At 39.8% G+C, this 26,747-nt stretch overlaps 1 protein-coding gene across 2 annotated transcripts in view; it reads right to left on the bottom strand.

Moving 5' to 3' along the window:
- SUSD1 (sushi domain containing 1) overlaps positions 1-26,524 on the bottom strand; it is a 47,479-nt gene extending 20,955 nt beyond the window's left edge. The window contains exons 1-11 of one of the 2 annotated variants that reach the window (XM_083816873.1): positions 25,739-26,524; positions 23,572-23,703; positions 22,208-22,363; positions 21,392-21,544; positions 19,982-20,158; positions 17,320-17,499; positions 15,177-15,356; positions 6,659-6,753; positions 4,387-4,576; positions 3,292-3,386; positions 1,940-2,126 (exon numbers count right to left, since the gene is read on the bottom strand). In XM_083816873.1, the coding sequence (XP_083672999.1) occupies positions 1,940-2,126; positions 3,292-3,386; positions 4,387-4,576; positions 6,659-6,753; positions 15,177-15,356; positions 17,320-17,499; positions 19,982-20,158; positions 21,392-21,544; positions 22,208-22,363; positions 23,572-23,703; positions 25,739-25,946 (1,753 nt within the window). In that variant the 5' untranslated portion in view covers positions 25,947-26,524. Of the gene's footprint in view, positions 1-1,939; positions 2,127-3,291; positions 3,387-4,386; positions 4,577-6,658; positions 6,754-15,176; positions 15,357-17,319; positions 17,500-19,981; positions 20,159-21,391; positions 21,545-22,207; positions 22,364-23,571; positions 23,704-25,425; positions 25,663-25,738 lie in introns of those variants that run through there. The other variant, XM_083816874.1, reaches the window with a different exon arrangement.
- Positions 26,525-26,747: the final 223 nt, after the last annotated feature.

Raw genomic sequence — 26,747 nt, 5'->3', positions numbered from 1 at the left:
AGGCATATCTTGCATTTACACAGTACTGTTAGCCAGAAAACCACGAGAGACAGACGACACTTTTCAAACTTAAGCTGGCAGAAAAACTGAGATCATTCCACTCACTAGAGAAACACAACCATCTGGTCTAACAACGTGCATAATTACAAAATAACTGGACAAATGAAGAAGCAAATTATACACCTACTCTAAAATTGTAAGTAGTTATTATATAAATTAAGTTGCTTGTAAAGATAATGCAGTTCCCCTCCCATACAGAAGGCATGGAAGTCAAAGGGATATTGCCAAAAGAATTATTTTAACTGTTTCCTTTTCATCTTGAACCAGCTGAAATAGAAAAAAAATAAAAATAAAAATCTTAGTTAGATTCTCATTATTTTGTCAACTTTTTTTTGCGTGTTTTGTGAACAGCATGATTGCTGTTGCTGGCTTTGTAATTTTCACTCAATTTCAACCACAAAAAGACCCATTTCAACTTTTTGGCTTTCATTAAAAAAAAAAAAAAAGCACAATATAAAGTGTTCGTGTGGCACACTTCAGGAAAAGATGGCAGAGCAATGCCTACCTTTTATTGCTCACTGAAAGAAGTAACTATCAGATATAACATGGCTTGTGGCAGGATCTCCCTTCGAAATGGCAATGACCTAACTTTTATGCGAAGATCTTTTCTGGGGCTACACAAGTGCATTTGTTAAGCACTAACTCAGTGGAGAGGGAAAACGTGCCAGCTGCCAAGTCACAAACACCGCTTCACACAGCACCTGCTGCAAAGTGTTCTCTAGAGCCCTTTTCAGTAAGTGATCTGATGCAATCCCGTAGAGTTTAGGAAATATGACAGGATGACAGAGAAAAGAGGAACGCCTTTACTCTGAGTATGTGCTCATAATTACCTCAGTCAACCAAACTCTTGAGACAGCTTATTATTTTTACGAAGCTACATGTACTCATGGATGCTACCTTTGAGTCACAGCTAGGCAACTTATGAAAATCAATTACCAAATCATTACTGCAACTTCGTTTAAAAGAAAATCCATGTCATTGTATACCCTACACAGTACCTTTAGGAAACATGATGTTCTGCCTTTCAATCAAGTTTAAAAACTTTAGATTTACTTTTGAAAATATTGTAATACTATGAATTTCAAAAACTGCATATCTCCAGTTCTTCATCTGCAGTCAGAAGAGAATTGGTTCCACCTAATGGCTGAAAGAGTTACATACACCCAGAGAGCTTTAAGGTTTCTTACCTGTCTATTCCAACCAAACAGGAAGGACAGGTACTAGCACCAAGCACTGCATTTCACAGTGTAATAATAATAATCTAATACAGAAAGTCTGACAGTATAGGGGCGGTGTAAAACTATTCCGAACAACGAGTTGAGGATAATTTTTTTTAATCATGACATTTTAGTACCATACACATATCTTGCAAAATCCTGAAGCTGACTATCTCCCTACAGCGTGCTTTTTGATCAAATGCCTTTTATGTCTTGTACTCTACTAATTATAGATGAAGAGATCTGCCTACAGGACTCTTTGTACTTTGGACCCTTGTAGACTTTAGTGATATCTATTCTGCTTTTATCTCCATGGTGGAAACAACTGGCACTGAAAGAGTAACTCACTTAACATCTAACAGGGCTGGGAATTGAACCCCACTCCCCTAGATACTTAATGTCTAACCCACCAAACTATCTCTTCCCTGCTGTGTGAAAACAGCACTTCAGAAACACTGCACCCCATTTCTCTCCTCCTTCAACCACTGGACTGTCAACATGTTAAATCCATGAAAGTGAATAATAATGAAGAATTATGAGCACAGAAACAGCCCTTTTGACAGCCCACCACACAATGCTGAGATAAACCATGCTGTTTCACCTGAGCCTTTTGCACCCAATAGGTCCTTTAGTAAATACAAAATATAAATGGCAGGACCTACCTGTGATTTGCGTTGTCATTGAAACCATCAGTGAAAAATTCAAAGCTACCATGGAAATATTAACAGAGTAATTGGTGCCTGGCTGCAAATCAAAACAAACTTCTGGAGCCTGCTTGTGTGTGGTAAGGTTGAAGGTCATTTCATGCAAGAATTCCTTCTGATACCAGCGCTGGCCTTGCACATGAAACTGAAACCAAACAATCATGGCATGGAAGTTGTAATGTGTTAACATATCACTTGCATTCATTCATATCGTACTCTTAATCAGAAGAAACCGCAGAAAAACACATCATTGCATACAGACTGCCAAAACTACTGGCACTGACAGTTATTCTAATTCAAATGCTTACAAAATTTGACAAGTGCAGTCCCTCTTGTTGATCAGCTCTGACAGTGGGCTAGTTCTTTCACTTGTGCTCCTGATAGTCTATCTTCTTTTCTTTGAAAACCATAATTTTCCCCAAGTCTTGCTTGCTTCCTAACAGGCAGACTTCCAGTAATGGTGCACTTTCATTGTAGCATATCCTCATGGTGCAAGGCGATGAGCTACAAAAGTAAGCTCACATGGATACATCTCTGGTTTGACTATGAAGAGTAAGTGAAAATCAAGCCATTTTGATCTACGTCAAAATGCCAAGTAACCTCAGTTTTCTGCTGACAAAGATATGGTTCCAGGGAAACTTACAGACCCATTGTTTTTGTTTCAGTTGGATTTTTGGTGTGTTTGTTTTGTTGTTGACATCCAAAACGATCATGAAGTTAATAACTTAAGGCCTTTCCTGATCATTCTTCTATTAATAAAAACTAAACTGCTTTCTGTGTTTCAGCCATGATTATTTTCCTTTAAACGGATCCCATGCCTTTAGATAATCTCTGAGCACTCTGAGCACGTGGAGATTTGAGATAACAGCAGGTGGTCAGAGTCCAGGCAGAGGTAGTTCACACAGAAAGGACTTGCTGGGCTAAGGGAAGATTGAAGCCATATCACAAGGCAGAGCGTACTGACTCTGTGGAATTGGAACAGACTTGTCTGGGGCCTGAATGTGACGAAGCTGAAGGTACAGATAGGGGAGGCAAAAAGTACTGATAGGGAAGGTACAGACAGGTAACAGAGCAATAGAGGAAGGAACAAGTAAGAAACAGGAGACTACAAAAGAACATGGTAGAACATTTCTTTTTTGAAGGCTGCTACAAAGCATATTCCCTGGCTTTTTATGAGAGTATTAGAGTGAGGAACAGTGATGGCAACAAGTGACTCAGAAATTACAGATTGTTCACATACATCATTTATATAAAATTGTTTTCTATAGCGGTAAAAGAATTTTTCATTCAAAATATGGATTATCACTTACAGAGTATCTGTCTTCCGTATCAGCTCCCCTTATATTTCTCCACCATTTCAAGCAGGTGTCATTAAAAATTAACACATTATTGAAAGCTTCCTTTACTGTAGAAACAATAAAAAAGGAACAATTATTACAAAGACTTCACCCTCTACAACAAATTGAATTTGAGTAGATGAGAATAAAGGAAGATTTTTATTTTAATTCTATCCTGAGGAGGAGGCAGAACCTCATTTCTTTTCAGAGGAATACAGTAAATAAAGCAAATATTTTTTCCCAAGAAAATGGCTTTTGGGAAAAAAAACAAGCATGCTATTTGGAAAATCGAGACAGGATTTATTTGTCTCAGATTGAGGAAGGGTGTAATGACAAACATACAGTGGTTTGGACCCTCTGATGAAAATAAAGTTACCACAGAACCATTTGTCAAAGATGATGCCCTTTAGGAAAAAGCTCTTGAGGAAAAAAATAAAAATTAAAAAAAAAAGTGGATTCCAAAGACGATTGTTTCTCACGGACTGTCTCATTAGAATTAGTGTGTCAGAAGGCAAGCCTCAAATTTCCATGACCAAAATATTACAGAACCCTGCAGTTAGAACATGCCTTCTCTACTGTTGCTGAAAAACTGCCAGAACACTGCTCATCAGTGCTAAACATAGGAGCATTATCTATAATGCTCACGTCACTTAGATCAGTATCACACAGCTCAGGAACAGCAAACTCTCCCACAGAATTGGTTATCAAGGCAAGGAACGGAAAACAGTGAGCACTGTGCTACGGACTGAAGTTCTGGCACATAGCCAGCAATGGCACCGTATCCTGCTTTAATCAAAAGACAAATCCTGAAGAAGCAAGACTGCCAAGCCTTTTTGAAGGGCACTTACGGTCACAGCTTTGTTTGATCATAGATTAAATGACTACAGTGAGGAGAAAGAAAAGCATCTCTCTTGAGAAAAAGAGGATGGTGGTAGCAGCTACACTTGTGCAGTGAGCATAAAGAAAGATACAGTCTAGGAAACAGCCTGTTATCTTGTCTGCAGGGCTCCAAACAACTCTGCACCACAGTAAGTTCTACAAGCACAGCGAACACAAAACAAAACCTACCCTTTGTTTGAACTGCTACTGTAACTGAGACACTGATGTTTGTGGAAGAGATGGTAGTAATATTCACCACGTAGTTACTGCCAGAGTTGAGATCTAAACACACCTTTGGATTATCTTCACTCGTAGTGATGTTAAGTATCACATCCTCTGAGAACGTCTTCTCATCCCATCTTTGGCCAAGTATATGAAACTATTAAAGGATTAACAAAAACAATATTGTATGTAGCTCCCCAAAATTCAGAACACTGGTTCAATTAAGCCTTGAGAATCTGGGTAACACCTGTTTTAGAATATCAGTTCAACTGAAAAAACAGGATTGTGACCAACTGTTCCGGTGCAACAAGATGACTTTGTAGATTAGATCTTTAATTTCTTCTGGTTGTTAAAACAATGAGTATGTTTTGTTTACTTCTACAACAAATAGAATGGATCTAAAGCATGGACCCTAAAGACATCTCCAACACGAAAAGCAAGCTGTAAGGGAATATTCTTGTGTACAGCATACAACTGGAAACTACATTTGCTCACTACTTCCTCTTCTTTTTTCCAGTTTTTCACCCTTGCTTTACAGAGCAGCATTAAGACTGAGTGCCAAGCAACAACAAAAGCCAAGCTTTGCACTGGTCTTCTCAGTACTGTGAAATAAAAACCTGGTATTTGTATGAGGTGAAGGGACAGACAAAGCTTATCTAGATGAGCTCAGGGCAGTCCAGTCCAGACTGTGTTCTGAGTTTCATGGCATGTATCTACGTATGCATCATCCTCGGTTTTGACTATTCTTAAGTGTCTTGCTACGAACTGATTTCAGGCAGAAGCAGGTACACAGACCACATTACAACAGAGATCCACAGTCTGCCAGTTACCACTGGGTACAATGAAAAGCATTGGTTTTGAACCGTTAAGATAATTTGGAACTTATTTTTTCCATCTCACTGGTGCTCAATAAAAGCACTCAAACTAGAACCACACTCGTTCATCACACAGTAGGAGAAAGATGGGTTGTTTTCCAAAATCACCACCTGACTTCAAAATGCATTTTCCGTATTAATGTCCCTACCCTGGAGATCCTGAGTAATCCCATTTTTATTTTTTCCTTATTTGGCCCTCAGCACAAGAAGGACCTGGACCTATTAGAATGAGTCCAGAGGAAGGCCATGAGGATGATCAAGGGGCTGGAGCACCTCTCCTGTGAAGACAGGCTGAGGGAGTTGGGGTTGTTCAGCCTGGGGAAGAAAAGGCTCTGGAGACCTTTCAGTGCCTAAAGGGGACCTACAGAAAAGATAGGAAAGGACTCTTTGTCAGGGAATATAGTGATAGGACAAGGAGTCATGGCTTTAAACCACAAGACAGTAGATTTAGATTAGATGTAAGCAGTAAACTCTTCACTCAGAGGGTGGTGAGGCCCAGGCACTGGCTGTCCGGAGAAGCTGTGGCTGCCCCATCCCTGGAGGTGCTCAAGGCCATGCTGGATGGGGCTTTGGGCAGCCTGGGCTGGTGGGAGGTGTCCCTGCCTGTGGCAGGGGGTTGGAATTAGATGGGCTTTAAGGTCCCTTCCAACCCAAACCAGCCTATGATTCTATATTTGGACATGCTCAGAAAAAATAATCTGCCTCTGGGCTGTTGTTATTCCCAAAACATGGGAAATCTTTTAGCATTGTTTTGGGTTTCAATAATTGAACAATTTTTTCTAAGAATGTATATCTTAACTTTTATTCTTACTTTTACAGATGACAAAAATAGTAATTATAAAGGTTGCTTTCAACTTCTAAGAAAAACAGTTCTAAAAATGTTGAAACATAAGGTGGTTGAATTTCTTGAGCAAGGCACAGTGATGTACCTTGCATTTCTAAAACAAGTCACATCCGGTATCTACAAGTGATAGGCTGTTTACTTGAAATGTTTGCCTCACAGATAGGGACAGAGACCACGTTGTGCAATGCTTTCTATGTCAATGTGACCTCCAGCTCTACAACGGAATTTCACTAAAACACAAACTTGTCCTGAAATGCTTCTTACAGTTTCAAGGAAATATTTAGATACTTTAGTTGTTGGAATCAGTTCCCAACAGCTTTTGAGTCTTTCAAGTAAGACTGGGACAAGTACACATTTCTTTCCTAACCCAGTCACCTTTAGGGTTCTGGGAGGTGCACTGGAAGAGCGAGCCAAGAACTTACAATACAAACCAAACCCATAGAACTGACTTCCAGTAATGACTCACCAAAATTAACCAGGACAAAACTACTCCCAGTCTCAAATACGGCACCCCACTTACTGTGTAAGTTCCCTGCACTCCTCGTCTTCCAGTTTTTCTTTGCCATTTCATGCAGGTTTCATTGAATATGGAAAAATTACTGAACAATTCCTCCTCTGTGACCAAAACACAAACACAGAACAAAAACAGTTATTATTTCTCATGCAAATTTTAATATATTTGGATATATTTGGATCAACAGTTTATTCCTTTTCCCTGTTTCTTTCACAAAGGATAAATAAAACCAAGTAGGCGGGAGTTCTGTAGCAAGTCTTCCCTTAACTATTGCGGCTCCTAAAATTAAAATACAATGCTAAGTGAAGAAGTATATTCTGAGCTAATGACTGCAAGGTGCTTAGACACAGAGCCAACATTACATGAGGTAACATGAAAAAGAAAACCAAAAGACTTTGCTGGGTTTGCATTTTAATGTAGAAAAATTTTAATCCTAGCAGCTTTATAGATCTTGAAGAGGATGTTAAAACTGAATTACAGTATCCTGAAAGCAAAGGAATAAGCTCATTCACTGCAGCAGACCTCTGATATGTTTCTGCATATCAAAGTACGTGTATACAACATCACTGCTTCTTACACAAGGATCTTCATTACGTACTGTACTGAAGACCTTGTTCTTTCATTCTGGGCAACCAATCCAGAAGAAAGAGATTTTGCTCAGCTTTGTATGTTCCTCCTAGTCATAGTAAACTAGACTTGTACCATGTATATGTATTCCTGTATGCCTGGCCAAAGTCTTTCATTACAGTGTGCTCATGACTGTATTGCAACCCTAAAAACGATGAGCAACGCCCCAGTTCCACTACTGCTGCCACTTGTTCTATACTCTCCTTGAATTTCAGTGCCAGCATCTTAATCCCGTGAGATGCAACAGTCTGCCTTTTTAAGAATAAGCCACTCACATCCAAACTTGAAGACTTTGTAGACCATTCAATTTCATGGATTAGAAGTCATGTTAAACTGCAGACAAAAACTCAAACTGCTTTGAAAGACCTGTCCATAAGAAAAAGAGACTACCAATAAGTCATCTAAGAACAAACCAAAACAAATCACTCCTCTGAATACAACAACCTGCATTAAAGCATTTTAGGAAACCTGTGCCAGACTGGAAAAGAGTTTTTTTTTTAGCTGAACAAACATTTTAGTTCGTTGTTTGGGCTTCTGTTTTAAAAAGCTGTCTACATTTTTTCTTGTCTTATAATAAATAAAATTAAATGACACAGCCACATTAAAATTTTTCACACCAGATATTAGATTAAAGGAATAAAACCCACAGAACTAAGCATGCGGTGACTATAGTTGTAATAACCAGCAACAGAATCCTCAACATACCTGTGTTAACTTACAAACTATTTGAGATTTGGTTTGTGTCTTAGAGAAAAAACACAGCCAGAAAGATCTACTCATCCATTCTTTTTTTAGGCAGCTCTCTCACTGCTGTCATCAGACACGGAGCAGTTGCCTTCACATGACAAGATAATCAAATATCCTCTCAGAGCTAAGAACGGAGCTCCTTCTGGTCACAACTTAGATTGACAGCAAAGGTATTTGCTCCTCTCCTGGCCTTTGCTGTCCTTCAGATATGCCATTACTTTGTCCTGCTGCTGTATTTTCTTATCACATTCACCACATGCCCAAGGTCATACAAATCCAAGCTCATACAGATATTAAGCTAAAAAGCCCTTACTAGCCACTGAAAACATGAAGGGAATTTATATAACAGCCTTGGTTGATACTTTGGAAACATTCACACAGAAGTTGATGTAATGCCGTGGAGTAAAGGCAGGCACAGCTCAGGGACCCCGTCCTCTATAAGTACACTTCATTACCATTTCATCATTGTGTTTTCATAAACGTCCCTCTTCTGCAGAACAGAAGAAAAAGGATCTGCATGCCCTCTCAAACAATTTTCCTTGCAGTTGGCTGTGTGATTCATTGCATTTAAATGCTTACTCCTATTATTTGTTTCACAGCAATGACTAGAAACTCCATAGTATTAAGACAGCTGTACCAACACAGAACAAAAGAATACGTTCAGTTATTGTATTCTTTAAATCAGACACATTTTCATTAAAAGACTGGATGGCAACAATGACTCATTAGAGAGCAGCCAGAGGGGAAAATATTTACATATACATTAAATTTGAATTAAAATGCCAAACAACTAAAGAAAAATTAATCTCTGAGATCACTCAGCAAGAAAATCAAGCACTTGATTCACGAGTTTATAAAAAATTCTGTAAAGAAAATAAATAAACAGCAAAACAACGAAAAAGTGACTATGCCAGGTATTCAGGCATAAACAAACCTTATACAATGGCCTTCTTGGAAGGGAGTAAGCAGAGTCATTAGCGTTTTGTTCTGTAATGACATCTATCGGTTCTGCCATGCTTTCTGCACTTTCCAAAGGAGAAAGCCACCATACGTTTACCATACACCCCCAGCATAGATGGCAGACTTTTCCCCAAAAGTTCACGCTCTGAATGGGTAGGAGTGAGAGATTATGAAACGCTGTAACATGTACAGAAAGCCCAGCACAAAGAAGTCCTGGGCCTCCTGAAGAGACTGATCTTCCTCCGTTACTCTGATTACAAGCTCTGAGGTTGGATTATCAGATATACAACTATGGCTTGATTAAATTTTAATCCTGGTAAAATAAACACAGTATTTAGTAACAGCACAAAGGTATTTATAAAAATTATTCCCTCACCTAGAGAGAAACAGGTTTTCAGGCTGTCTTGTTCTCGTATGACATCTAAGAGTGCCAGAGCCTCCCAGAGTCTGGAACTCCCCCCGTGTGAAAAGCACTATACATGCCTAGACTCCGTGAGATGTCTTAGCAGACAATGGCATCCTCGTCTTCAGCATATCCCACTTTAACCCACCTCTTTCACTCAGACCCAACAATGAGATGGGAGAATGAAGAGTCTCAATTTTGCCGTGCTTCGGCACTAAGAAATTTCAACTTGCGATTAACCAAGAAGGCCGCTGGATGCCACTGTTGCTCAACTGACCTTCAGGTTACCTTCACAACCTCCATCCCATCCCGAGGGAAAGAGTCCTAAAAGCAGCATGCAAATGGCTGGGGATCAGAGCAGCAGGGTGGGAAAAGATCCTGGGTGAGACACTGAAAGACAAGTTTGGGAGAGGGCTGAGACGCAAATAACACCTGGCTGTCAGCTTCCAGGCAAGGCAGGTGCTGGTAAACAGAACACAAATGGGAAAACATAAGAAGCAAGCAACAAAGTGATTTGTCAGCACAGTGAGCACTTGAGGGGGAGAAATCATGCTAGGAAGACAACAGAAACTAACTCTAAGAAGAAAAGAAGATTAATGTCTTCTTTGCTCCATTCTTAAAAGTCCTGCTAGGAAGAAGGGCCTCGTTCTGTGCTTGAGTGCATGGAAAAATGTTCATATTAATTACAGACAGTGCATAAACACCTGCACTGTTGTGCTGTCCTGCCTTTGCTCTGTGCTGTATAGATCAACCTTAATACTCAGCTTTTGCAAGTTCAGGTGCCAGTACTCAGTACTATTATTTGCTGAATCAGAATAAAAAACAACACTCAGACGACTGTATGTCCAAACAAACAGTCATTAAAAGCACAACTTCTTTCACATACACCATTCATTCATCCTCAGCTGAAAGAGCACTTGACTGCCATTGACCTGAGTTTGAGATATGTTTTGCCACTAAAGTATTCCTGAACTTGCATGAAAAAATACTATTTAACAGATAGCAGACAGAACCAGCTCTCATCTGTCATCTCATCTTTAGCAAGTAGCTAAAAGAACATCCACACAGGCGAATTCACGTACAGAGCTTTTCCCACCCGTCCTTGCACATACACACAATTTAGAGGAAAGAAAAAAAATGTTGTCTTTTTTTGTATGTTTTGTGTTTTCAATCCTGTAAAAGCTGTGAATAACGCTGCAAATGCCATCTGCTACCAACATGCAGTACACATATGTTCAGGCACAGAAATGAAATGTCTGCAAGTGTATTTCAAAGGGAACTTCTACTCAGACTGTTTCAAGGCACCTGTTCCATGGCATACGGGCAAACTCATCTTGCACAGTACTGTTTGCAGGCATTTTTACAACTTATTTTACAAAGAGGTATCTTCAGTGTTTGTACGTTTTAGGATAGCATATTTTTTAAAGATGTTTTGTCATTTTTGGTAACACACGTGCTTCCAGTTTATTTAGCATTGAAAACTTCAGCAGGTTTCCACCTTCTGCCCCTAAATTTACACAGAGGAAACTCACAAAAAAAAACAGCAAAGCTGCAGGCATGGACAGTCATTTAGGAAGAAGCAGACAGATAGCTAATGATTTACTACTTCCTTCACCTAAAAATGTTACCAGGAGACAATAAGGAGTACAGCAATTGAACCAGATTGACAAAAATGTAAAGAGATACAACTGTAAGCATACATAAAGGAAAACTGTATCAGTCAACAACGACAGATTAGATGGGATTACCTGGACTGGAACTAGAAATGCACATGATTTACTCCCCAAGTGAAAGAGGTTCTGGGGACTACTATTTGCCATCACAAACTGAGTAATAGTTTGTTTGAAACCAAATTAACAAAAAGACTAAATAGCCCTACTGAGCAAAAAGCTACACTTTTTTTTTTTTTTTTTAACATCACTGGGTTCCATCGCTTTGTTCTAAGGGGCAGCACCTATTGAGACACAGATTCCACATGTGCTTTTTCCAGGCAATTAAAAAAATTATCAGATTACCATATATCTGGATTTAACATATCAAATTAGCCCTTTATAGCAAATCAGGCCAATCAGATCCTTTTCACTGATGGCTACAATTATCCCAATTGTTTGATGGGGTCCTTATTCCTACTGGGTTTTGAATCAATGCCCACAGATGTGAGTGACACCTTTTCTATTAAGCTTGCAACTGTTGACATGAATTATTTACACGTGGCTGGGAATAGAAATTAGTAGGAGAGCGATCATTAACCCATTCACTGATGCATGGAAATTACTGACACTGCCACCACAGAAACATCCCAGCTATTTTTCTGTATCATCCCTATATTGTACAATTGAAAATGTAAAACCTGACATCCAGCTAGACGGGAAAATAGCCTTTGAGATTAAGGACAAAGCACAGGAGAAAAAGGAAAATTGAAAGCAAATAAAAAACAACTCTGATTAAAAAAGACAGGATGTAGGCCCTCTCAGTTGCATGAAAATTATCTTTGTTTTGGGTCTGCAGTTAAATTACACCTGAAAAGATGGTCCTACCCTGTTTATTCCAGATTCAGATTTTGATTTTTTCAAGACTTTTTTTACAACATAAAAATATTCATTTCCTCTTTTGCAACATTTTAAAGTGCACGGTATGGACAATCTCTTGTGCCTTCTCTGAACTGATTCATCAAACTGCTCCTCCTTCTAAACCTTCAGAACTCAGAAGAAGCATTTATAAGAAATCAGCATGTATGTAGCAAGTATCCACCATCCCTTAGGATCTTCAGCGTTGGCATACAACACACATTTACTAGGACGTGGCTCAAAAACAACACTTACTCCCTAGATGCTTTTAAGATATTTATTATTATTGTAATATTCAAGTTCCACATTATTATCTCAACAGTCACCAGAGGTGAAGACAGGCAGCTAAACTCTGTTCGTAAATGGGGAGCCACAATACAGAGAAATGAAACAGAAAATTAACCTTCAGTGAAAGAGAGGCAGTTGATATCGCATTGAGTAAGAAGCACTGTAAAAAAAGAGCATGCACGTACAGTTATGACACTGAAGAAGTTCCATCATCAGGATCAGATGCAGTGGGTACGGGCATAGAGAACAGGGGAAACTCCTATTTGAGTTCCAGGATCACAACACTTTGGGACTGAATCATCTCATCCTCTGTGCATAAGAATCCTACAAACTGCTGACAGCCTTTACTGCTTAACACTACTTTGGAAGGCAACTCCCAACTTATCAGTGAGAAACCTGTGCTGTCAGACTTAGCATCACAGTGACACAGAGGTCACATTTCCCTCATGACTACCAGAAGCTGTTTCTTACTGCCAGAGTTTTGAATGCTTCACCAGTAATGTGCATCACCTTCCCACACAGGTCAATTCACTCGTTTTACATAGCCATGTACTTTTCCCACACATGTACTGCAGTTGCTTCTATTGCAAGGACTGTATTTCACTTAACATATCCAAGAAGTTTTAGTAAATGCATGTCTAAAAATACAGTGAATAGGGTTACTGGAAACATATTTAAATACTGAGAAGCTATTCTTTAAAGCAAACTTGTATTTTCTTTTCTTTGGATAAAAATAATGAAATTGGGTAAACTGTATTCCTTTCTTAGGCACTATATTGTCACTACCCACATCAATAGATGATAAACACGGCACTGAATACTAACTACCTCCACAGAAAACAGACAGAGAGAAGGAGTTTTCTGGGATCAGAATAATGAGGAGCAACTAACCCAACGTATGTGGTCAAACATTTGCATAAAAGCTCACTAAAAGACAGAAACAACTCATTCTACACTTGCATTTCAAATAACCCTCTGTTTCCTCTCCCTGCCCATCACAAACAGATACCCTTACAGATTTGTTAATAACATATACTGCATTTGCAAGTGAAGATTTAGAAGCAAGCACCTCAGATACATAACCAAGGCACAAATTTTTTCAGGCCTTCTCACAGCTATGATGAATATACACAACAATAAAAAACAGAGTGGGAAGGTTTCATTTTATACATTTCCCTTTTATAAAATATGCAACTGTAAATAAATTGTTACCTTGCGTAACATTTCCTGCACATACCCAGAACAACCTCTGCAGGTAACACAAATATTACTACCAAAAAAGCTCAGCTTTGACAATTTCCTCTCTGAAATTCACAAGGTGAAAATGAAGCTTCTTGTTTTAGACTATCTTTTATTACACTGCTGCATGCTCTCGTGCATTATAGCCAAAGCCCTTCTGTTACACAGACAGAATCATTATTCTCACAAGAGTATCTTATTTTCACTCTAAAAAAAATTTCCCAGATTTACCAAGGAATTTTCTGCTACAAAAAATACAAAAAAAAAAAGTGAAACCATGCATTCCTGCTCTACAGAGGAAAACAGCAATTTTATTTCATTTGAAAGACACTTGTTACTGCTAATAAGCGTTAAAAAGATAGTAGTTTAAGAAGTTAGAGACTTTTGTACTAATTTCTTATTTATGATTTTTCAAATACGTCTGGACTAGTTAAGCCATTTCTTTAAGGTGTTTCCATTCTACTTGTCCATAGCTATGACCTTCTTTTGCTGTCTGATCCAACAGCTAGAGCTGGAATTCACCCTCCTGGCTCTCACAAAGACCCTGCTGAAATCCACAGTAAACCTGTGAGGGCAGCCTGCAGGTTCTGACCCTTCAAAGCTTTACAGTGCTCGATGCATTCAGAAAGGAGAGCAACACAAATGAAGTATGAATCATGACTTCTAACACCAGCAATTCCATTTTTATTAGGGCACTATAAAAAGTGAGAGACCTGTTTGTGTGCACATTTTAAGTAATCTCATGTGGTTTACATTTGCAGTGAGTATCCAAGACATCAAGCATGGCGAGAGAGGCCACGCTCTGTGTAAAGGTTTGGTCTGTGAAGTGGTAGCAGACAAAGCGGTCAAAGGGACACTTCCAGTCCCTCTGGAAAACATACGGATGCTACAAACCTACAGGAGCATTACCATCTGCAGAAGACAGCAATGCTACTTAAAATCAAGAGATGGACAGTCATCAAGATACCTCTTTCACGCAGAACAATATTGAGGAGCACAGCTACCACAGTCCAAGACATCTGCTAATTCCTAGCTATTATTAAAATGTCATTACATCCTGTTTTCAAGCCCACAGTATGACAGCACCTTCCTCACAGATCTCCCTTCTCAGGATTTGTTCTTTTATAAGACAATCCTCCTGGACTGAAATTCAGAGAAGCCTGAGATCTAGGCTGGAAAGGTCCCCAAACAAACTCCAAACAGATTTTACTCTGAGTATCAGGAGAGAAGAAAAGAAAGGAATTTTCAAGTCCATTGCCCCTACTATAAGATTGACCACAACGAGAGTATCAGGCCCAGAAGAGAGTATTATTAAATGCCGCCTTCTCGACTGATGATGTTTCCCTGTCTTTTAGAGCACAATGTTCTCAGTGCTGGAATCAAACTCCACTTTTAGTCCCTTAGCATTAGTACCTAATTAGCATTAGCATTTAGTCCCTTTTAGCATTAGTCCCTTTCTGTTTGAAATAAAAAGCAAGGCAGATACAGCATGATCTAGCCATGACATCCCCTAGAAATCACTGTATGGTTACCATTCTCTTCCTTGCCTTTTCTGTCTGAAAGTACTATCATATTCTCTACATTGCAGATTAAAAAGGCATTTCTTGCTTTCCATCTACCCTACCTTCAGAACAGGAATTAGAAACTATTTAAATAGCGCACCCCTACAAAAACTTCCTACAGTAATATTTACCTTTGCATACGTAAGTAATATTCTCCCACTCTTGATCCATTGTACATTCTGAAAAATTCCTGTCTCCATCGAAATAATATCCTTCTTTACACTGATAGTACACTCTGCTCCACAGAGTGGTAGAGTTATCCCAGATGATTTCTGTGTGTGGAATCAGCAAAGGTCTGCCACAGTCTATTTCTGGAACAGAAAAAACATTATAACAAAACCTGAAAATGGAAACAAGGACGGCCTGTCAAAGAATTGAAGGAGATGTGAATAGTCCCAGCAAACACCACTTCACATTTTCTTACTTCCTAATGACTTCTGGAAGTCAGGTCAGTGTTTCAGAACCTGGAATTTCATGACTGGAGAATTTATAAAAAGGTGGAGCATTTATCCTTCAAGATTAATAGTAAAATAAAACAGCATCCTGTTTTGAAATGGAGAACAAGGATCTCTAAGCAAATTTTTAGAAATGGAGCTATCTTCCCACAACAACACTCCACCACGTTATTTATTTCTTTATTTTTCCAATCATTAGTAACAATAGAGCTGAAAAATGGTAAGTGGTCCAAGGAGCGACATGGAAGAACAGCATCAAGAGGCTTATGTCCCCTTGCCAGTGGATTTAACTCAAGCTTTGAAAAAAGAAGAGGCTGCTACAGACAAGCAGAAACAGTACTTCTGGGGGAAGATCTGATGGATTGTTCAGACCTCTGGAGAGGTAACTGAAAAGATATGGTAATCTGCTTCAAAATTAGTTCATTTACTCGACTGTCTTCAGGGAACTACAAGAATAAAAAAAAATATCAAATCAATGAAAGAATATTATTTGGGGTTAAAATTCGCTCTCCAATTAATAAGGAACCTTAAACCCTAGTTTTGCATTGCTTCATTTATGAAAAGTAAACAATATAAGAATTAAAATCTTATCTTCACTAAAGCTTAAACACCGAAAACAAAACTTTTAAACCTCTTCAATAAATGATCTTGAGTGATTCTAAAATTCTACTTGAGAAAAAAGGAAAATAAAGTAAAAAATGAAGACTGTAGAGTAAAAGTTAATTGTATATATTGCAATGTGGAATACGTCTATCATAATGACTATGTACCTTTCCATATGACAATGTGTATGAATGTGTGTATCAATTACAAAACATCAGAAAAAGCTTTAGAATAACTAATTTACATGTATAGAATGTTTAACATATAGAACAGTATGTGATGAGATACAAAAATTACTGCTCCTTAACTACAGCTCTCTGCCTACAGCTATCCAGTAATCAGACTGAAAAGCAGAAATGCAGAAGTACATATATGTGTAACACACACAACCTTTTATTTAAAGCTGTAACCCTAAACAAGAATATTAAGAAGATTTTAATAGTACAGAGTGGCTGAAACACCATTAAAAAAAAAAAAAGACTACATTTGATTGCAATGAACAGAAGACTTGGCCTCACGGGACTGAGCTGATGAGACATTAATTGTCCTGCAAATGGAATGCTGAAGTTGTGTCAGTGTAAAAACTGACTAAAGACTGTACTTAACCTCAGGTCACATAGTTATTAATATTATCTCAATAGTAACCATACACTAGAAATTTTGCTGGGTAAAGCACTTTTTCTTTTAATGTTACTTCCTGTTTCTTTCTTAACAAGGAACTTGTTAGGCTACATTCTTCCAAATCACAAAAACAGAAGGGATTTATGAGTTATGTCAAGTAACAACAGCATGGTTCAGCAATCTTAGCAACTGGAAGATGTATTGGAATTTTAAGGAAAGGCTAACTACTAATAATGATTCAATTTCTGAGTAGTGGCTTTAACCACAGAACAGATACTAAGCTAGGAAATAGCAGCAGTTTTGGCTGAATTTTCATCTCGTGGAAATCCCGATGTCTAACATGCAAAAAATACCGAAAATGTAGCTCTTGTCCTTAGAATGTTAATTTTTAAGAATTACTGCAACTTCATTAACAACACAGATTAAAAACTGCCTAAAATATGGCTGTTGTTTTGTGACTGTACTTCATATGCCAGAAGACCATATAAACCAAATTCCTAGAGAAGGTGTCTCAAACTGATGACTGTGACTGCTATTTATAGTGATGGCTGAAATAGTATCTATCCTAATTAATCCAAAGGCAGATTTGATTTACCTTTGCATACCAAATCAGCACCATCCCACTGTCCTTTGGCATTGCAGACTGCAGTCTGATTGCCACTTGCGATAAAATAGCCATGAACACAACTGTAAGTAACTTTACTTCCATACGTGGTCTTGCTTGCAGATGTTGGACGTGCGTTTAGGATAGAAGGTGGAACCCCACAATCCACACCTATGGAGAGGACAAAAGAGGAAAAATAACTGTTCTGTGCAGAAGTAATGATGGCAGCAGTCCCATTTATCAGGTTCTTCCGCTGTTATCAACGAATTCTCTTCTCCTGCAGTCGTCCAATTCTTCCTCAAGTCCTCTGTGACACTCCCACCGCAGCTGACAGAACTGCATCTACTCTGGAGCTGCTTCCAAACTAAGTGAGTTCTGTCAGCCCTTCCTCTCAGCATGGCATGCAAGCTGCGACTCCTTCCTCAACCTGGCTGCTAATACAAAGAGAATGTCCTGGGTTGTTATTGTCCTTACGAATCTCCTGATGTTGCGAACCAGATTAAGGGCGGTCTTCTGATTCTATACCATTTGCAGTGAGTCAGAGGGAGGCAGACAATCAGAAACTCTTTAGGAACTGAAATTTTAAAAAGTGCACAAAGACCAGAGAAATGCAAAGCCATAAAGAGGTAGCAACACGTGAGACAGATGCTTCTTCTTAAAGCAAGAGTCTACATGATGTTCAAAGCACACTGTAACAGCGGATCTATTCACAAACACGGTAAGTTGGCATTCACAAATGCACAAAACAAAGAAGTCAAGTAGCACAAAAACAGCAGTAAATTTGCTACGATTCCCGTTTTTCTTAAGCAATCAACTTTCTAAAAGGCTTTCATATTAGCATGACAAAACACTGTTATTCAACAGTTTAACTATGCCTCTCCACATACAACACAACTTCCTAGAAAACTGACTTTTCACCTCAAATTTTTGTTATTAATATTTAAGGGAAGCTGTACTCTTAGAAGACACAATTTACATATATTTAAATCAAAAAAGAGGTACGTTCCACTTTCAGTGTCTTATTGTGAGGTCAGACATCTCACCAAGTTTGGCCTACCATCAACGATCAGTTTTTATCATCACATAAAATAAACTCCTAAATTAGCGTAGAAAGGAAGACAGAAGACAAACTTATTGATTTTGCTGAACAAGACAACATTACACCTGGCCAGGAGAAGTTCTTCAGTTAGCTGTGATAAAGACTGATCAGAGAAAAAATAAATAAATAAATAAATCAGGCATGCTAGTTTTACAAAAAGAGAAGTTTTACTTGAAATCCAGGAAAAGAAATTGCAATACAAAGGGGAAATAGTTTGTCATTTCAAACTCATGGGTTGTTTCCTGGGTTTTGAGGTGTTTTATTTCATTTAACAACTGGAAGTGTGCTCAGAAACTCCAAGCTGACCTGCTGTTAGACTGCAGGAATTCAAAAAGTAACATGACCAAAATATCAATGAAGAATATTTATAAAAAAATAAATGTTATCAGTAATTCATGAGAGCTGCATTCCACAGGCTTTATTTAGGGACCTTTTGAGATTTTGGGCACTTCCTTTTTGTTTTTTAGTTCATTGTCCTTATTTGGGGGAAAAATATTATTTCAATTCCTTTATTTTCAATGTCAATGTATTTTGTTACTTAGCAGTAACTGCTACTAATAATTTAATATTAAATTCTTTAACCTTTTCTTTCTCATGAATTTTCTAGTGCTGTTTAATATTTCACTTTTTCCAGACATCCTCCTTTAGCATCCTTTTCCTTATTCATGCACACGTCCGTAAATACTACATTCTGTCCACTCTCTAAAAATAAAGAAAGCAGGAAAGAATCGTACACCACTCTCTTCTCTAACTGATCATTTTCAGGATGACAATCTTCCTCTCCCCTGTAGAACTGTTACACTTCTCTTAACTAGCACTTCTAGTCTTAGTTAGCTAATGTGCAGGCTTTCTGTCTACTCACAAGAGGAACACAGAGTCCCGCAGTTAGCAGTAAGGTAGGTAAGCAGTAGCATTTCACCAGAATGAGCAATCAGAACACCAAAGCAAGTAGAAGTTTCAAAGACACTCGGGAGGAACTGCACGCTTCAGATATCTAGAGTTGAGGGGTGGTACAGATGCTTCTTCTGCAGCTACAGTCAACCTTTGGAAAAAGCTTCACAAGCTGTCAGAGAAATGGTGTCTTTGCCTGAAAGGTCACTGATACCTTCCAACTCAGTGGCCTTTCCCACAAATTGCTACAGCAGTCTAGATGTTTGCTAGGCCTCAGCTGACAGACACAAGAACACGCTGTGGCATCTGTAAAAATGCAAGGGTCAGTATCAAAAATGTCATTACAGTAACAAAAGGAGGTGGCATGATTTTATTATACAATTACTAGAAAATAAGCTTGCTTTTGTAAAAGACCTTTGTAAAGAATCCTGACAGAAACAGTAATTCATTGTTGATGCTGCAAATGGTATATTGATTTTGAAGTACTCTCAAATTCAGAATCTACTAAATATGAAAATAGGTTCAATAACCTTCCTTCCCCGCCCCCCCTTTATTTAAGCTATGTCTATTGCCTTTCACAAACACACTTTGCCATCCATACATCCATATACCCCTTTAGTAGAGAATTTAGGAAAGATTTAAAATTACAAAAACTCTTCTCACCTTTACAGCGTAAAGTGGCAGGCTCCCAAGCTTCATTTGCAGTGCAATACGAGAACTTTCCCTCATCGCTGTAAAACCCTTCTTCACATTCATAATGAACCGTACTGCCTGGTACCGAGCTGTAGTTTCCTACAATGTAGCCATGCTCCATTTCAGGAGGGGAGCCACATCTAATTTCTGCAAAAGATTGGGTGAAGAGCCTTCACAGCACAAAAATCGCAACAGACAACCACTTTAAGAGCTGACAGGACAGCTGCATCACAAAACCCGCCTAGCCTGATCAATCTGAGGGCTCACCAAAGGAGAAGATTAAAGCCAAGGTGATGCTGTGGCCATGGTCTGAGGAACGCCACGATCCAAGTGCTGAGCTACATCTTTACTGACATACAGCTGGAGCCACACACAACACCAAGTTGTGACAGTCTCGTTACAGCAGTGGTGGTATTATTCTTCAACCTGAGAGGCAGACTTCAGGCCCTAACAGACAGCTATTTTTCCTCAGGCACAGGGAAAGTGAGGTTCTACAGACAGGCTGAAATCAAATGGTCTGCCCCTTGGCCCCTGCAGCCCACTGAAGCAGAGTGGGGGCACACACAGAGCTCCTCCACTTTGCACTGTCAGCACCAACACACCGCAGGTGGAGGGGTTGGCTGGTGAGATGCAGGACACTGCAGTTCTGGTAAAACAAAGCAGAGCATTCCAGCTGGGAAAACGGGGCAAACTACAGGCAGTGAGTTTTAGTGATGGTTCTTGCTATGACTGGGAAATGAGAGCTGCGTATAACCAAGGCAGTTCCTTCCAACTGGGTTCTTCAGGTACTCTGATAGCTACAGTAACACTGCTAGCCCTTTTCATCTGTGAAAACTAGAGGGGAAAGGAGGAACAGTTTCACATCGAAAGATTGTTTTCTTTTTTTTTTTCCCCTCACAGCAAGATAAACAGTGCAGTTTATTCATGCAGGTGGCAAAGTACGTAACAGATGGGTAAATTATTATTTTATTATTCCTCTCCCCTAGGCTTGTTTTACTCACTTGACCTTTCTCACAAGCTATTTATCCTCTCTTCCCTTCCCTTCAAGCAGTGTGATTACACAGGCAAGTGGATTATGCCATATTGCCTCCCTGTTCAGAAACTATGTCACCTTTATTGCACTATTAAGCCTCCCTGATGCTGCACATCTGAATGACTGCCAAGAGTCTGTAGCAATCACAGCCCATGTTGACTCTAACACCTCGGTATTACTGGAAAAAGTTGAACCCAAGAAGAAGAAAAAAATAATCATACGACAGGTCAAGTCCGTGGAGAGGGCTTCTGTCCTGCTGCTTAAAAGCACAGGCCATAGCAGGTACTACCAGATCAAGACAGATTCAATTTTACCTGCTTGTGCACACAGTATCCAAAGACGCTCACCTTGGCATGAAACTTTGTTCCCATCTGGATGAAAAGAATGCGTTCCATTTTCTAATTTATAACCATCATTGCAATAGCACTTGTAGCTTCCTTCAGTATTTACACATCTTGCGTTGTGACCACATAGCCCAGACTCCTCACATTCATCTATATCTAAAAGTTCAGAGAAAAACATATACACATCATGCCAGATTTAAAAAAATTAATTACCATAGGACCCAACTTCAAAACAAATACAGCATTCCCTGAAGGGTTCTACGTAACTCCTGTTTGCTCTTCCGGGAAACAAAGGAGCTTATCATGCCTGGTGCTCAAGCATCTGGAAGGAGGAGACTCTCAGAATTTTGCAGCTAGCTGTCTTTTAAAGTGTTTTTTGTTTCATCTGAAAAATAGTTTCTAACATATTTCTTGCTACAGCAATTCCAGAAAAATCCCATTGCTGCAAATATCTTAATCACAACAGTCCGTGAACTTAACAAGGAGCAGACTAATATCTTACACTAAACAAGAAGACAACATTCCAGGGGGAAAGATAAGTATCATCCTATTTTCTTAAATCTAGATTCTTTTTCTGGAGATATTATTGATCAAGTGTGACTTTGAAAAAGTAATTTACAGTAACAGAGTAAAGAATGACAAATTGAACCAATTCATAGCTGTTAGAACATAGATGTCAAATAAGTGTTTGCATCACACAGCAGAAAGTACTCTGGTACAGTTTCAGGAAGTAAGCTCTGAAATGACTAGAAGGAAAGACTTGCGCAGTAGAAAATGAAGTTCTGGATTCCTGGTGATCAAGATTCCTTGTGTGTCTACCTGTACAGTTCGTGCCATCGTTGGGAATAAACGTCTTGTTGTTGTTAGAGGCCCGGTATCCATCAAGGCAAACACAGTAAAAACTTCCATGTGTGTTATGACACAGTGTGTGATTTCCGCAGATCTTGTTGGCTCCTATCTGGCATTCGTCTTTATCTACAAGCATATTTAAAATACATCAGAGAGATATTAAAAATTAGAATACCCACTTCGTCTCGCTCATTCTTATGCAATCAGACTTCCCCTTGCTGTTTTTCTTTCAGAGATAATTGTGAGGTAAACACTGCTTGAAAAATGGAGTATTTAGACTAATAGAGGTTGTTGTTCCTGAATGAAACCGTGAATGAAGTTTCACGACACAGCTCAAGTTGACCTAAGGGTTGCTGAAATCAGGACTGCTCTTCTCTACGCTTCCTTCCAGCATGCACTGTCTGCACTTATGGAACTTGTGCTGATCTTCCTCCACTCACTCAATGGGCAGACAATTAACATGGCAAAATATGCAGCTTAATGAGATAACTGGGCCCAGTGGGTGTCAATGCTTGTGGAGGAAGGGGAAAAGATGGAACGGAAGGTATCAGAGGTTGAGGACCTTACCCCCTAAGCAGTGGTAAGCTGTTACATTCACTGAGACACACTATTTGATGTCAGCCTCTGATTCACATACTGATTTGGCATGTATGAGATAGTACTAAAAGGACAGTATCAATTACAGCCATAAAAAAGTGCTAAATAACACTCTTCATGTAAGGTATTTACAGTTAAGAAATCTGTGTATATAGGCACACTGTTATTATGAAGAGACCTTCAGCTTATAAAGCTAATTTTTAATTGTCCGGTAACCTGAGATAACTGGAAAAAAATCAGTGAAGAATGACAATTTTAATTGTCAGCATTATTGTCTAGTTCTCAGTTCGCAATGATTGAAAAGAATACTGAAGTAGAACCAACTTTCTGTTGTTGTTGTTTTGGAGTTAGGATAAAAAATTATTAAATAATCCATTCCAATACACTGCATTTTGAAAGCAAATGTTCTAAAAAAGCCCCCATTTTCTAAGACAAAATGAATTTACAGTTCTTCATTATAGACTAGAAACTGAATAATAACTCAAAAACTGAGCATAAAACAATACTTACATTCAGTACAAGTGAAGTACTGCACACAGCTAGCCATTAAAAAAGAAAAAAGAAAACACATGCACAAACACACAGAAAAAAACAATCCACACATATTCTACGTTTTGGAATCTCTGCCACGAAATCAGAAATTTCTTATTGTGTTTTGAAGAATTCAGTAATATTACCCAAGAAAGGACGTTTTAAGAATGTACAATTTCCTACCATTTTACTAACACATAGCCTACCTTGACAGTGGGTTCTTCCATTCCCCACAAATCCGTAGTTACAGATACAGACACTTTTTCCTTCAATTTGATGACATGTAGCATGAATGTGGCAAGTCGCGCAAACATCTGGAACTGATCGGTTCACAATTGCTTTAAGAACAAAAAGAAACAATTAAAAAAAAAACCAACAACAAAACTTAAAGCTGGTCTGCTATGGGTAAGTGGTACAGAATTTGAAGTGGAGGTAAAATCCTGATCAGAATACATAGAATAAAATCCCATCTCCTTCTACCTCATTTTCAAACAGGCAGGAAAACCAAAGCCATAATATTCAGACACACCAACAAAGGAAGCTTAAACAAAATATCTATACTGGACAGTTTTCTCCATCCATCCATCTATTCTTTCACAGCAAACCAGTTGTTAGCAAAGCTTATGTGACATATAACAAATAGCTCTATTCAATATTGTTAATCTCTCTCTACATTCATTTTCATTCCCCTTTTTTGGTTTTGTTTTCTTTTTTCTCATTTGTTCCATCATTTTTTTTTTCTATCACTTACACATGGATGTTTGGGCTATCTGTTGGTCTACTGGTATCTTATATCATCCATATGTATATGGTATATAAGCTATTCATAAAAAAGATGTTGAGAATGCTACTAGCACAGAAGTGACTTTATTTAAATCATCTTAGAAATTAATTTATTTTATGAGTAATTTAGCAGCCTATCACACAATACCTAATTTATGTAATTTGATAGGGATGTAAGCATTCATGAAACTAGCATAAAGTAAGAACTTACTCCCCTATTTGTATTCATACTTTTTGTGCATTATGTGCATTTCTGTTTTTTTTTAAGTTGTTCCTGTTATCTTCAGACATGCACTCACTTTCCAAGCAACAAACCTCAGAACAGATGGTTTGAATGCAGACAAAAAGCCTGTATATGCTTACACCTGTTTTACATTTCTTAAAAATAACACACAGCGCAGAGGTTGATACCATCTCAGCATGCTGGTCACAGCACCAGGGACCTTTTACTTTTCTAAGACAGCTAGGACTGAGACTGATGGTGTGGTTGTTACAAAACACAAATCTGACAGCATATGTTACACCTCTGACAAAATTCTGTGTGTTTCTACATAGTTTCCAAACAAGTAAACATGACTTTAAGTAGAAGGCAGCTGAAAACTCTAGCTAGCTTTTTTATGCCTCAAATTTATCAGAAGGGCAGTTTCCCTGTCCACGTGCACAGTGTTTTCGTTTTCCTCGGAGCTCGCAGGAAGCACGACGGGCTCCCACTCCTAACTCCCAACACTTGCATACACTTTTCTGTTTGCTCCTGGCGAGAACAGAAAACAAAAACCTGTCAGCACCTCACGGTAGCCAACATCGATTAGAAAACTACTCTTAAAAACAGCCACGGTAAGAACTCCCTCGTGGTCCTTCAATCTTCTGATAAGAAATGGGAGTGTCTTCCTCAGATTGCTGCTCCGGGAGATAAATAAAAAAAAAAAAAGGTTTTTTTTTCCACCCCCTTACCTCTAAGAGACGAAGCTGCACAACCCACTCCCCTCAGCAGCCCCCAGGGTCTCTCAGTGGGGCACAAGCCCCGGCCCCCCCCGGGAGCCCTTCTGAGGGCACCTTCCCAGCCGGGCCCGAGCCCCAGCCCCACAGCACGGCCCCTGCTCGACGCCACCACCCCGGGGACACCCTGGGGACACCGCGGGGACATCCCGAGGACTCCGGAGGACACCACCGCACCCCAAACCCTCCGCTCCCGTCCCCTCCTCGCCCTTCCCGGCTTCGGCTGCGGGACGCCGCCCTCACGGCAGCGGCGGCGGCACATGGAGCCGGGCCGCACTTACCCCGCCGCCGCCCCGCACACGGAGCCAGCACCAGCGCCAGGACCACCACCAGCGGCCCCAGGGCCCGGCCGCCCCCCGGGCTCATGTCCCCGCCGCCTCCGAGCCCCTCAGTGCTGCGCGGCCCCGGCGCCTCCGCATCCTCCCCGCCAGCTGGCGTCGCGCTGCCCCTAGCGCCTGCCCCCGGGACGGCCGACCCTTATCACCGCCCCCGGCCTTCCCCTCGGACAGGCCCCTTTCCTCCCTCCGCCGAAGAGCCTTTGCCCGCAAAACTTTTTTTTTTCCTTCCCTTTTTTTTTTTTTTATATATATATACTTTTTCTCTTCGTTGGCACAACCCCTTCCTTCCCCAGGACGCCGCCTCTGCCCCAGGCGGGCGGGTGGCAGCTCTGATAAGGGCTCCGTGGTGGCCAGCCTTCGGGAAGGAGGGGGGCGAAGCGGAGGGAAGGGTTGTTTATGATTAGTGGGAAAGGGGGAAGCGCCTCGGGAAGGTCACACCTCGCCCGGGGTGCCAGCCCCGCCATGCCCCCGCCTGCCGTGGAGTCCCCTTGCCCCCCACAGGAACTGGACAAAATGGCGGCGCTGCGCCCTCGGTGACGGCAGCTTGTGGGAAGCGGTGGCTCGACAGCTCTTGGGCCGCCGGCACGTCAGGTTTTATAAATTTAACGTGAAGTACGTACCTGTACTTGGAATCAAGGAGCACTTTTCCCCTTGTAGGCCTTCCTCAGCATACAGCAGTGTCCCCAGATGCTGTTTTTAATCAACACCAGCCATGCTGCCTGAAGTGGTTTCTGGTGTATGACCAATAATTCTCCTAAAGCTCATCACCACTGCAATAGAAAAGTGCCAATGCCAAGGAGAAGAATGGGGGAAGCCTTACAAAGACAGATTTAGGCAACTTTTATACACTCTAATGAGCTTCCTGAAGGAGTTTACTCATGCACTGTGTTGGCTTTGCATTGATGCCGCTAAGGCAGTCAAGCCTGCCATCAGGACTGAATTTAAGTAACATAACTTCATCTTTCACTGCTGCATCTGCTGTGTTACAACAACAAAGACCAAACTGTGCATCTGATTTCAATGGAAATAAAATCCAGTTTCATAAAACTACCATTTTTCTTATTTTGCTTTTATTTATATAAGGTGATCACTTCCTATATTCCTAATTACTGTTCTGTCAGCTTAAGTATGCATACATTTTTAACCAGTTTCTGCTACCCTTAGTTATCTCAACCAGGACACAAAGTGACTTGATTCCCTGGCATTGGCCAAAGTCCTCACAAGTGATCCTGCTTTTAGAACAACATGCTATAGATGCTGGTACC

This window comes from Anser anser, assembly GCF_964211835.1.
Source record: "Anser anser genome assembly, chromosome: Z".
NCBI lineage: Eukaryota > Metazoa > Chordata > Aves > Anseriformes > Anatidae > Anser > Anser anser.
Note: the sequence above shows the minus strand (reverse complement) of the source record. Positions and strands in the feature narration are given on the sequence as shown.